This window comes from Eptatretus burgeri, chromosome 1, assembly GCF_056783735.1.
Source record: "Eptatretus burgeri isolate ZD-2024b chromosome 1, Ebu_testis_v1, whole genome shotgun sequence".
NCBI classification, from domain to species: Eukaryota; Metazoa; Chordata; class Myxini; order Myxiniformes; family Myxinidae; genus Eptatretus; species Eptatretus burgeri.
In genome coordinates, this window is record NC_140961.1 from 84,931,014 (window position 1) to 84,944,184 (window position 13,171).

Consider the following 13,171-nt stretch of genomic DNA (forward strand, 5'->3'; position numbering starts at 1 on the left):
TTTAATGTGCTTGCTTTTAAAGACTGCAAAATTCCACATTTAATTGCTCCTGGATGGAGTAAAAGTGTCGAATCACAAATATGTTTCTGCGTGCATGCATATACAAACATGTATTTATCTTTCTCACTGTTGGTAAAGTTTAGTGGGATTTAAATCTACTAAACTGATAGCAAAGTGAGGTATTGCTTCCTGGAGGTTTTTGGAGAGACATTATTGAGGAGATGTCCTGCATAGAGGTTATTGAGTGGATGTTGTTCTGCACAGTGCATGTTGGGTAGATGTTGTCCAGCACAATGGTTATAGTGTAGATTTTGTCCTGCACAATGGTTATTGGGTAGATGTTGTCCTGCACAATGGTTATTGGGTGGATGTTGTCATGCACAATGGTAATTGGGTGGATGTTGTCCTGCACAATTGTTATTCGGTAGATGTTGTCCTGCACAATGGTTATAGTGTAGATGTTGTCCTGCACAATGGTTATTGGGTAGATGTTGTCCTGCACAATGGTTATTGGCTAGATGTTGTCCTGCACAATGGTAATTGGGTGGATGTTGTCCTGCACAATGGTTATTGGGTAGAGGTTGTCCTGAACAATGGTGATTGGGTAGATGTTGTCATGCACAATGGTAATTGGGTGGATGTTGTCCTGCACAATTGTTATTGGGTAGAGGTTGTCCTGCACAATGTTTATTGGATAGATGTTGTCCAGCACAATGGTTATTGGGTAGATGTTGTCCTGCACAATGGTTATTGGGAAGATGTTCTCATGCACAATGGTTAGTGGGTAGATGCTGTCTTGCACAATGGTTAGTGGGTAGATGTTGTCTTGCACAATGGTTAATGGGTCGATGTTGTCTTGCACAATGGTTAAGGGGTAGATGTTGTCCAGCACAATGGTTATTGGGTATATGTTGTCCTGCACAATGGTTGTTGGGTTGATGTTGTCCTGCACGATGGTTATTGGGTGAATGTTATCCTGCACAGTTGTTATTGGGAAGATGTTGTCCTGCATAGTGGTTATTGGGTGAATGTTATCCTGCACAGTGGTTATTGGGAAGATGTTGTCCTGCATAGTGGTTATTGGGTGGATGTTGTCCTGCACAATGGTTGTTGGGTGGATGTTGTCCTGCACAGTGGTTACTGGGTCGATGTTGTCCTGAACAATGGTTATTTGGTGAATGTTGTCCTGCACAATGGTTATTGGGTAGATGTCCTGCACAATGGTTATTGGGTGAATGTTGTCCTGCACAGTGATTGTTGACTAGAATCTACCCAGAAGAGTAGTAACTAAGCATATGTTGCACTATTCTTTCACCAACTGCGTTGATGGCTATTGACATTCAAACAGCATTTCCAGGAACTAGCAGCCAAGTAAGATAGCTTAGTTGCGAAATTCCAAACTCACATTTTAAAAAGCATTGGCTTAATTACCCTTCCTGGGAAGAAACTTCACATTGAAACCTCCCAAAGTCTGCACTGACAATGCAGATACAGGCATCTGAAATTTTGTACTCTCATCATATAACATTACCTTAAACATGTGTCTTCATTATTTCCCAAGTTTGGAAAATGAGAAACATAAAATTCCACAAGGCAGGTTGATTTCGTTGAATTATCCAGAGATCAGACTGCCAAAGTGTTTCAAGTTCAGGGTGCTGGCAAAATCCCAACTTCGCAAATTGTGTGAATCGGTATCATTACCATGCAAAGTTAAGGATACATCAAGAGCATTAATTCAGTTTGAAGTTGCTAACATGAAAGAAAGCCTTCTGTAGTCGTCACACTCTGAGAAATGGATCTCCAGGCTGAGGTGTCAGATAACCTTTCTCAGTGTTCACTTGCATAGCACGAGAGAGTTTGGCAATGTTGTCTTGCAGAAGGCGGCTTTGTGGATCAAGCCGGATGGCTTGCTGATAATGACGGTAAGCTCCCAAATAGTCTCCCTGTAAGAAGATTTGCAGGGTAAAAACAAACTTGCTAAGGTATTTTTGTTATGTAGCAAAGAAGTATCAATTCACTACCGCTTATTTAACCTCCCCAATTCATTCAACCTTCTTGTGGAGTCAGCAGGGGAATGTTTCTTTTTTGGCTGAAGTCTATCATGAACCGACTGGCCATGCCTGATGTGATTAGTTCAGGGTGCTGGTGATAACATTTCTACTCTTCCCGAAAGACTACTCTTCTGGGATATTTAATGTTCACCAACAACCAGTCCAGGCAGACGGGTCCTCTGGCTTAACATCCTTCCAGTGGAGATGGACGGTGCACACATTGGTGCATCGCCCTGCATGCAAAACACCAGGATGACAGTTTATAGCTGGGTCGAGATTCAAACCCAGGCTCGAGATAGCTGAAGGCAGTGCACACACATTTAATCTATCCTGCCAGCCTCGCAAAAGAGAATCAATACTTATCTAATATATAAAACTCTTTCTAACCACTGAATCACTGACTGACTGACTCACATAAAAAATTCGTTCCTTCCGGGTGATGTAGAAAGCTAAAATTTTCTGTGCCGATGGACATCAAAGCCAATCCACTGGGAAAAATCACAGAACAATTGGAAAACATCCATAAATGAAAATATAAATAAATGAAAAAAAATATGAAAATAAATCCAGGTGAGGAACCCGAGACAATAGGGAATCACAGTAATTTTGTATTTCGATGGCCATCGACCAACAAATGAAAATAAATAAATGAAAAAAAATGAATGAAAAAAAATTAATGCAGGTATGCATCCCGAGACAATGGGGAAGCTCGCTGTTGTCCTTCACATTTTTACATTGAAGCCGATACATCAGCAAAAATCACAGAACCTTTGGAAAGCATCCATAAATTAAAATATAAATAAATGTAAAAAGAAAATGAAAATAAATAAATGAAAAATCAAATGTAGGTGCACAGTTCGTTTTTGTAACCTTTCAAACTAATAGACAATTGGGAAGACAATGGGGAAGCATGGTTAGTTTTTGCTTACAATGTGTCAGCATACCCCGCCAGTACTACATGAATACATTTGATTTACCATCCGTTTTAATTTTCCAGAACTTCCCTTTATGAAGTAAGTTGCTTGAAACAATGGAATTACGAGGAAAGAAACAGTCACATGTGTGCCCCGACATGATAAGCACACTATGACAAAACCCTTTGGCAGCACAGGTAACAGAAGTAAATGTGTGTTGTCTTGTTTCATCATGTAGCTCATTCTGACAGGCATTCCAAGTTTAAATTCGATATATAGTGTTAATTATTCCGTCCTCTACTCATGTACTTTGCAATTAATGTGAAAGTGCAATAGTACACAGTGACTTGCAAAAGTATTCACCCCCACTCCAAAGTTTTCACATTTTGATGCCACCTGAGTATATTTCACAATGCCTTCAAATCAAACTTAATATATAGAGTCCTCAGAAATTAACCCAAAGTGATAAAGCTAAAAAATGCAGATAAAATGTGAATAAGCTTGATGAGCAGAGAAAATCAGATGATTCTCAGTTGCACAAGTATTCAAACCTTTTACCTAATTAACCCTAAATCACTTCAAGAGCAAATTATTTGTTTGAAAAGCTACAAAATAAGTACAATAGGTTTCACCTGTATGTAACTGGTGGTTCAACTTAAAAATTTAGCTCCCCCACTTATATAAGGAGTTTTAAGGTGCAACTCATTTGGTCAACCAACAAGGCAAACATGAAGACCAATGAGCTTTCCAAATAAGTCAGACATAAAGTGATGAAGAAGCACTGTTCAGGGGAGGATTATAATAAGATTTAAAAATCAGTCATTATCCCTTTTAGTTTGGTGAAATTCATCATTCAAAAGTGGAAGACGTTTCATAACACCCAGACTCCACCCAGATCAGTTTGCCATCCAAACTCAGGAGCCAGGCAAGCAGGAAACTGGTTTGGGATGTCACTGTAAATCCAAAAATGACTTTGAAAGATCTGCAAGGCTCGATGTCTGAGATGGGGGTCAGTGTTAATCAATCAATAATATCCCGTTCCTTTCACAAAGCTGGCCTCAATGGACAGGTGGCAAAAAAGAAGGCATTACCGAAAAAGACCCATTTCAAAGCTCAAATGGAGTTTGTGAAAAGGCATCTTAATGATACTGCAGGCATGTGGAGAAACGTTTTCTGGTCAGATGAGACAAAAATTGAACTTTTTGGTCGAAATTCAAAGCATTACATCTGGTGCAAGGCTAACACTGCACATCACCCAGTTAACAAAATCCCTTCTGTCAAGCAGAGTGTTGATAGCATCATGTTATGAGAGATTACTTTTATCAGCAGGGACTGGCAAGCTTGTCAAGATAGAAGGGACAATGGATGGTGCAAAGTACAGGAGAATCCTTGACGAAAACCGACTTGAGACAGCCATGAATCTGAAACTGAGTGTAAGATTCACATTTCAGTAGGACAGTGACCTGAAGCACAAAACTAAAGCCCCAACTGGAGTGACAGAATAAGAAGAAAATAAATGTTCTTGACTGGCCCATTCAAAGTTCTGACTTGAACCCAATGGAACATTTTGGTGAGACTTGAAGATTGCAGTCCATCGACGATCCCCTTCAAACTTGGCTAAACTAGAACAATTTTCACGTGAAGAATGGGCAAAGACTTCATGATCTCACTGTGCAAAGCTGGTAGAGACCTATCCAAAAATACTCATAGCACTCATTGCTGCAAAAGGTTCTTCAAACAAGTACTGACCCTAAGGGTCTGAATACTTTTGCAACCAGAGAATTTTGATTTGTACATTGTTTTGCAGGTATTCCTGGCATGTAACCTTCAAATATAACAGTGTTTAGTTTGATCTCCTCAGTGATGAATAAAAAGTTCATTTGGAAAAACAGTTTCTCCATAATTCGTAATTCATCCAATTGTGGCAATATTGGTCGATGGTGAATACTTTTGCAGGCCACTGTATATTAAGGCTGTCCTGCATGTGATATGTGTTTAAGCTCCTGCCTGAGTTTTAGATCACTGAAACAAAATAATTTCTCCTCCCACTGCCCAATAGTTTTGATCTCAATTAAAAAGGTTTATGCAAACCTGAAGGTGAAGGATCGCACCCATGTTGATCCAAGCAGAAGGCAGACCAGGATGTAGTTCTACAGCATGCTGGTAGCTCTGAAATCACGCAATGCACAAGGCAAGAAAATAAACTGCAGATTATTGATTAGCAGGATATGGTGTGGCAGAGTGCACAGTTGAACATTGCACACAATGAAACACCAATAGTCCAGTCAACCTAGACTAAAAATCACCTGACTTAGACAAAATTGCAACAGAAACTAAGTTTATGTGAAATCAACCCCAGACGCTTACCAAACAACATATGCAAAGCAGAGATCACAACACATTGGGGCAAGTTGCCTAACTTACATAAATCCAAGATGGCTGCTTGGTACCATTTTTTTGACCCACGTATACATTGCCTATAGAAAGTCTAAACCCCCTTTCAACTTTTTCACCTTTTGCTACCTTACAGCATGGAAATAAATTGCATTAAAGCAGATCTTTTCTACCTTTATTTACACATCGTAACCTACAACTTCCAAGTAAAAAACTAATTCTACAAATTTTAGAAAATAAAAAAACACAAAACTAGAATATCTTGGTTGGATAAGTGTCCACCCTCCAGCAATAGCAATTGTAAATTTGCTCAGGTGTAATCCATCACCTTTAAAATCACAAACTAAGTTAATTGGCCTCTACCTGTGTTATAATACAGTGATTCTGATTATTTCAGAATAAAATCATCTGTTCCAGCAGGTTTTTTCTGCTGGGTCGTGCATTTCACAGCAAAGACTCAAGCATGACACCAAGGAACTTTCAAAAGTCCTCCAGGATAAAGTTGCGGAAATGTACAGATCATGGGATGTGTATAAAAATATTTCAAAGGCCTTGAATATCCCTTGGAGCACAGTCAATAAATCACTAAGAAGTGGAAGGCATATGCCAAAACCCTGTCTACATCAGGCCATCCATCCATATTGGATAACCAAGCAAGGAGGAGACGAATCAGAGAGGCTAAAAAGAGGCCAATGGCAACTTTGAAAGAGCTCCAGGCCTTTATGGCAAAGATTGGTCACCATGTGCATGTGACAATATCCCAAGCACTCCACAAGTCTGGCCTGTATGGTAAGGTGGCAAGAAGGAAGCCATTCCTCCAAAAAGTCCACCTTGAGTCCCATTTGCAACAAAAAACCACTGGAGATTCTGAAGCTATGTGGCAAAAGTTTTGTGGTCTGATGAAACTAAAACGGAACTTTTTGGCTGAAATGCAAAATGTTATGTTTGGCACAAACCCAACACAGTACATGACTCAAAGAACACCATCCCTTCTGTGAAGCATGGTGGTGGCAGCATCATGTTATGGGGATGTTTCTCATCAGCAGTGACTGGCCACTTGTCAGGATAAAATGGAAAATGGATGGAGCACAAAACAGAAAAACCTTTGAGGAAAACTTGCTGCCCTCTGCAAGAAAGCTGAAATTGGGACGGAAGTTCACCTTTCATCATGACAATGATCCAAAGCACACAGCCAAAGCTACACTGGAGTGGCAAAGGAGCAAAAAGAGACATGTCCTTGGGTGGCCCAGTCAGAGCCCCGACATAAATCCAATAGGAAATCTGTGGCAGTACTTGAAGAATGTTGTCCATCAATGCTCCCCACACAACGTGACTGAGCTTGAACAGTTTTGTACAGAAGAATGGGCAAATATTGTCCAATCAAGGTGTGCAAAGTTTGGAGAGACCTGTCCCAACAGACTCACAGCTGTAATTGTTGTCAAAGGTGCTTCCACCAATTAATAACTCAGGGTGGTGGACACTTATCTAATCAAGATATTCCAGTTTTGTATCTTAAATTAATTTTCTGAAATATGTCGAATTTGTTTTTCACTTGGAAGTTTTGGGTTATGATATGTAAATTAAAGTGGAAAAAATCGGATTTAATGCAATTTAATTCCAGGCTGTAAGGCAACAAAAGGTGAAATTTTTGAAAGGAGGTGTAGACTTTCTGTAGGCACTGTATATGTGTGTGTGTGTATGTGTGTGTATGTGTGTGTGTGTGTGTGTGTGTGTGTGTGTGTGTGTGTGTGCGTGTGTGTGTGTGTGTGTGTGTGTGTGTGTGTGTGTGTGTGTGTGTGTGTGTTGTGTGTGTGTCCAGACAATAACTCTTTAATAATTTGAGCTTTTGTCATCAGATTTTCAACTAAGCTTTAAAATGAGAATATGGAGAAATCAAATTAAGAATTTGGTAAAAAGATCAAAGATCAGCATTCCATAAAATCATCAATTTTCATCCAATTGACCTTAAATTATAATAACCGTTTGAGCTTTTGTTGTCATATTTTCAACAAAGCTTTATTATGAGAATATGGAGAAGATAAATTAAGAATTTGGTCAAAAAGTCAAAAGGTCAAAGGTACCATTTAGCATACGGAAGAAGAAGTCAGAATACAAAGCAGAAGGGCTTTGCAATTTTAGATGCTTTTTAGTTGAATATTACATTCAAAGGATAGATGTTTGAAGATGCTAACTGGTACGGAACATAAATCTGTTTATACAGAATATATTTTTGTAGAATGAAGTTTCAAGGTGTTGACTAAACCTGTACCTTGGTGTTATGCATGCTTTTTAGATGCTTCTGATGTCGGGAATATTTGCATACACTTCTAGAGGGCACTTGTGGTGCAAGGTTGCCATTGCTGAATAAGAAATTTCCGAACTTCCAACACACAGCAATAACTTCGAAGTTGGACCTTCACTGGAAGGTTGTTTGGCCCATCTGTTCACCTCGGCCACTCTGGTCAGGAATGATGCAGGTTGTCAGTAAAGGCACTCACCTGGGAAAATCATTTGTAACTTTTTGGTAATGATTGATATCGATCCAAGTGACATGAGCTGTGTCAATTCAATGCTGAACTTTATGACAGTAGAATGTAAGTGACACCAGCTGAAGCCATCCTCACATTTGATCAGCCTCTATGGTGGAAGGCATGGTTAATCATTGCCAACAAACCTTGCAACAGTGAATTATGCTTGTTATCTTACGTCTTGATGGATTCCAGACAGAAATTCTTTTTTCTTGGCTGCATAGGGCATGTGATGGAAGCATGAGGACTCAAAGAGGTGTTTGAAGTTGCTTATGCTCAAAACAGCATTGCTCATATGCTTCGTGGAATGGCATTAGCAAGAGCAGTCAGAGGACATTTGCTTGTTGACTCTGCCTTAAATGAAATCATTACTGCACAGGCATACACTATCCTATTTTGTCAAGTCAAAATGCCTGATCAGAGCACAGGGTCAACAGCAATGGGAGGGTACGAGGAATTAGGGGAAGAGCAGGGGTTGTCAGAGTCCCGGCACAGGATATCTCAATGACACACAAGCTGATGTCCCAGAGGATCTCCAGAAAACTAAAAGATTGTTTGACAAGCCCATGTCAGGAGAACTTTTGGCAGTTGCAGTGTATTTGGAAGAGGTACTTGATGCAGTCAGTGGAAAACTGGAGGGTCAAAAAGCAACGATGGGTTGCCATCCAACTGCGTGTTTATGGTTGCAGTATATGGTGATGATTGGTCTGCTAGACCAGTTCATCTCAGCAGAATGTATGGGTGACTGGGGCCTTCATCTGAAGACTCTCCAGGAGATGCTGCCATAATTATGCTGCTGCAGGACATAACATATATGCAAAATAAATGCATATCTATATCCAGCAAATGCTACAGCCTCAAATACAGACATGGACAGCTTTTTCAATTCTGACCACCATGCTATTCGTCAAAGCAATCGTTACTGGACGAGACTGTCATCAAACTTGGTAATAGAACAGGTGCTGATGAGGAGCATGGCGTTGACAGGAGAGTTTATAAGAGGTCGGGAAATGGTAAAGTCCCAACGTACACAATGGCTACTGTCTATGCCATCATGTGCCAATATGAATAGCGCCATGGAAGATCCGACAGACACGACTTAAATAACTCATGATCAGCACAAAGATTTTATGAAGGCCAGGAAAGTCAGAGGTGAGAAAGAAAATCTGGCTATCTTTTGATTCCTTCAGGAACAGAATCCCTTTGCACCTGACCTCCATCTCCAGAACGTTGTAACCAGTGTTATGGCTGACGCAACCGTGAATGCATATGAAGCAAAGGAGGTTGGAGATAAAAATTTTCAGAAGCATGGAAGAAGTGAACATTCTGGAATACACATTCCAGAAAAAGAGCCAGGAAGTCACGATGGGTCACAATACTTTGACCAGGATCGCCTTGTCATGGCTTTAGGGACAGTCACAAAAATATTGAAGACATATTCAAATATGAACTCTGTGGCTACCCATCATCATTGTTCGACCAAGCTGGACTTCCTTGAGAGGCAAACAAGCCATTACTTGCTGATGCAATTTGGACTATGGGACGAGGGTCGGCGATGCCAGCACCAGAAGAAGAAAGAATGTGCCATGTTCTTAATGGTGGCTCACTCATTCAATGACTACCATGGAAGAGAGACTCAATGTTTGATTGTATTTGCAACAGTTATGTTGATTACGTTGGATGTAAATACATTGACTCCACCATTGTGTTTGATGGATATGAGGTTGCCCATCAATAAAGGATACAACACATCTTCAGGGAACAAAGGGTGTAGTCAGTGCCAAGGTCAACTTTATTGGATACATCGTCGACCGAGAATTAACAGGGTCCAACTACACTTTTTTAAAGTTTGAGAAAAATGAAATCAAAAATTCAAAGTGGAATTGCCGCTATCTCATAACATTTTATTTTCATATCGTGTGCTACATTACAGGTACATATAAAGGTTACATAAAATAATCTTACTTCGTTTCCTCTGTTGCCTTTCTACATGGACTTCTTCTAAATTTGAATGAAATGTCAGATAGACCATGTTAATTCTCGGTTGACGACATGTCTCTCAAATCAAAGGATGAACATTTCTTGTCTAATAGTCAAAACAAGCAGAAGTTCATTCTCATGCTGTGCAAGAAAATAAATGAAAAAGGGTTTAAAACCATCCACGCTGAAGGGGACACTGTGGTGGTGATCATGCAGACGACCATAGATTCTGCTGCCAATCGTGTCACAACAGTGATTGGAGAAGATGTGGATCTCTTGGTGCTTCTTTGCTTTCATACTGATCCCAAATCATTTGGCATGTTATTTTAATCAGAGATCAAGAAGAACATGAAAACGGCACAAATTTGGAACATACAGTGGCTGCAGAAAGCATTGGGTCCACAAATTTTTACTTGCTGCCATTCGCACATGCTATTGCCAGATGTGACATCACATCATGAACGTTTGGAATTGGGAAGGGCGTAGCTCTTCAAAAGCTGAATACCAACCTGGATTTCAAAAATCAGGAAGAATGGATTGGAAAGCACAGGTGTATGTGGAGAGGACAAGGGTATTGTTTGAACAAACTTGTTCATCCTTCTTGCAGATGATATACTCGAAGAATGAAGTGTAGAATAAAGGAAGTGGCTGGGTCCACATGTATGTGCTGCATCTGTGTAAATATTGAGGAAAATATTTGTGAAGAACTCAGTATGGTCCAAACAATACGGAAATCTTCTATACTTGTAATTGAGGTGAGTGTTCTGTCGGCCATATTGAATTGGCTGCCATCCTGGATTTCATTGGACAAAATGTTTTTGTATACAATAAATCAAAATGAACATCTACATGCCTGCCACACACTTTTCATATAAACATCAGTAAAACTCTATTAAATTGAATATGCAAATGAGAGCTGTATTTATGTAAAATATGGCTTAGAGCGGCCATTTTGGATTTATGTAAATTAGCATACTTGACCCATCCACATCCATTTCCACTTATGGTATGTTGTTTAGGAGGGGGTGGGGAGTTAGTTCCAGCAAACCGCATTTTGTTGCAATTTTGACTAGGTCAGACCACAGATTGACAGGACTAGAAGTGCAACTGAACAGTGTGCACCATAATGCCACACTGGAATAATTGCGCAGCAGCGATGTTCTGAAATATTCAGTAAATGTGAATTGTAATGTTTACAGCAAATATTTCACAAATACTGCATTATTCCAGGAACAGCAAACCTGGAAAGCTTGCTGAAATTGGTGTAGTTCCCGTTGACAGTTTCCTTGAGAGAATAGTAACTCTGCATGGAGCAGTTTGTCTGTGGGTGAATGACGTAGTGCCTCCTGAACATAAAGGAGTGCCTACACAGGACACACACACACACACACACACACACACACACACACACACACACACACACAAACACACACACACACACACACACAAACACACACACACACACACACACACACACACACACATACACACACACACACACACACACACACACACACACACACATACACATACATACACACACACACACACACACACACACACACACACACACACACACACACACACACTTCAAGTAGATGCTAACGTTTTCCTAAGTTTCATAAAATTTAAAGCAGCTACATCCTCAATGTACTTTGAAGTTGTGTGACCAGTTTGCTTTTCATGCTCAATCAAACATCGATTGCTCATGTTTGTGTACACATGACCAGTTACTAAAAGCTGGCTAATTGTTTCTAACTTTTCATCATCACTACTTCAGCAAATCCCAAAGTAACACTGTTCACAACAGAATATTACGTGAAAATAGAACTGAGTCGTGATATGAATTTGGCCTGTAATCGTATTTAACATAGCCATCTTTTTCTTTTTTTTTAATCACATAAGCACACTTGATGATTTAAAAATTATCCTTTTCATTCATACAGGTATGCACTTGGAATTCACTCTTTCCACTAATAAAATGGTCAGTTAAGGTGTGACGTTTGTCTTGAAGAATTGTGATCAAAAGTCAGACTGCCCTCTCTGTCTTTCCTCGTTTTCAGGGTAATCTTTTTTTTATCTATATATACTGTATATTTTTGTAAACATGATGGAGGCTCGTGGAAGAGCTGGAAAAAGGGAGTGCTTGGGAATGGGGTAAGTTGGGGTGGAAGAGATTATTAGTATAGATGGGGGTATAGATGGAAGAGATCATTAGTATCAGAGGTAGTGGTGAACAGCTGTCTTGGAGTCCTGGAGAGAAGAATAGGACTGAAAAGACTAGGTACGTTGGTTCCGCAGATGAGAGAAAAAGAGGACGAAATGAGGGGAGGTGAACAGTCAGACTGGATTTTGGGAGTTTAACAATAAGACGTTACTGGCAGACTGTGTGTACTCTGCAGAAACGTGGGAGGGACAGAACCAAGCGGGCAGAGAGTGCAAGACCAACAAGAACGGCACTCAGTAGAGCGCATGCCTCCGCCAGGTTGAATGGTTTACATGTTGCAGCCCACTGATAGGGTGGATCTGCATCCAGACCTTCACCAAAATCTAATTGGCTTGTTCTTGTCACCTACCCAACTCATCCACCAAGTTTTGTCATAACTCACAAACAACATTTTGAAACATTGTGCTATATATCAATTTTGGCCCCCTCTATCAATCGTGAAGAATCACTTTAAGAATTCTAGGATCCAGATCTGGATTCGAATCTTCACCAAAATCTAATCAATTTGTCCTTGTCACACACTCAACCTGTCGACCAAGATCCATCTGAATTCGTCCATGACTTTTAAAGATATCGTGTTATTTATCGTTTTTGGCCATACTCTCTCAATGGGGAAGAATGACTTGAAAAACTAAAAAAAATCCTCAGATTCGGATCTTCCCCAAAATCGAATCAATTCATCCTTGTCACACACCCAACCTGTCCACCAAGTTCCGTCTGAATCGGTCCATATCTTTAAAAAAGATATCATGCAATTTATCGTTTTTGGCTCCATCAACGGTGAAGAAACATTTAAAAAATTCTAGTATCCAGATCCGGATCTTCAAGAAAATATAATCTATTTTCCCTTGTGTTCAACAAATATAATATATTTGTCCTTGTGTTCAACAAAATATAATATATTTTGATTGTACAGTACACAGACAAATAGGATGTGGTTGCTGAGGGGAAAGCACAGTGAAAGTTACTCAGGCTGGGGTTTAAGAGGGCAAAGGGTTGTGCAAGGACAGTGGAAAATGGAGTTCTTCACATAAACTGCAACTCCACCAGTGGAACAGGTTCTGGCCTGTCAAATCG

General features: G+C 40.0%; 1 protein-coding gene across 4 annotated transcripts in view; it reads right to left on the reverse strand.

The window, feature by feature from the left end:
* Window positions 1-1,257: 1,257 nt before the first annotated feature.
* TMTC1 (transmembrane O-mannosyltransferase targeting cadherins 1) overlaps window positions 1,258-13,171 on the reverse strand; it is a 119,851-nt gene continuing 107,937 nt past the window's right edge. For 2 of the 4 annotated variants that reach the window (XM_085890672.1, XM_085890651.1), the window contains 3 exons: window positions 11,109-11,231; window positions 5,057-5,134; window positions 1,258-1,943 (listed from right to left, as the gene is read on the reverse strand). In XM_085890672.1, coding sequence (XP_085746798.1) covers window positions 1,779-1,943; window positions 5,057-5,134; window positions 11,109-11,231 — 366 coding nt within the window. In that variant the 3' untranslated portion in view covers window positions 1,258-1,778. The remainder of the gene's footprint in view (window positions 1,944-5,056; window positions 5,135-11,108; window positions 11,232-13,171) is intronic. The other 2 variants (XR_015060679.1, XM_085890663.1) reach the window with 2 other exon arrangements.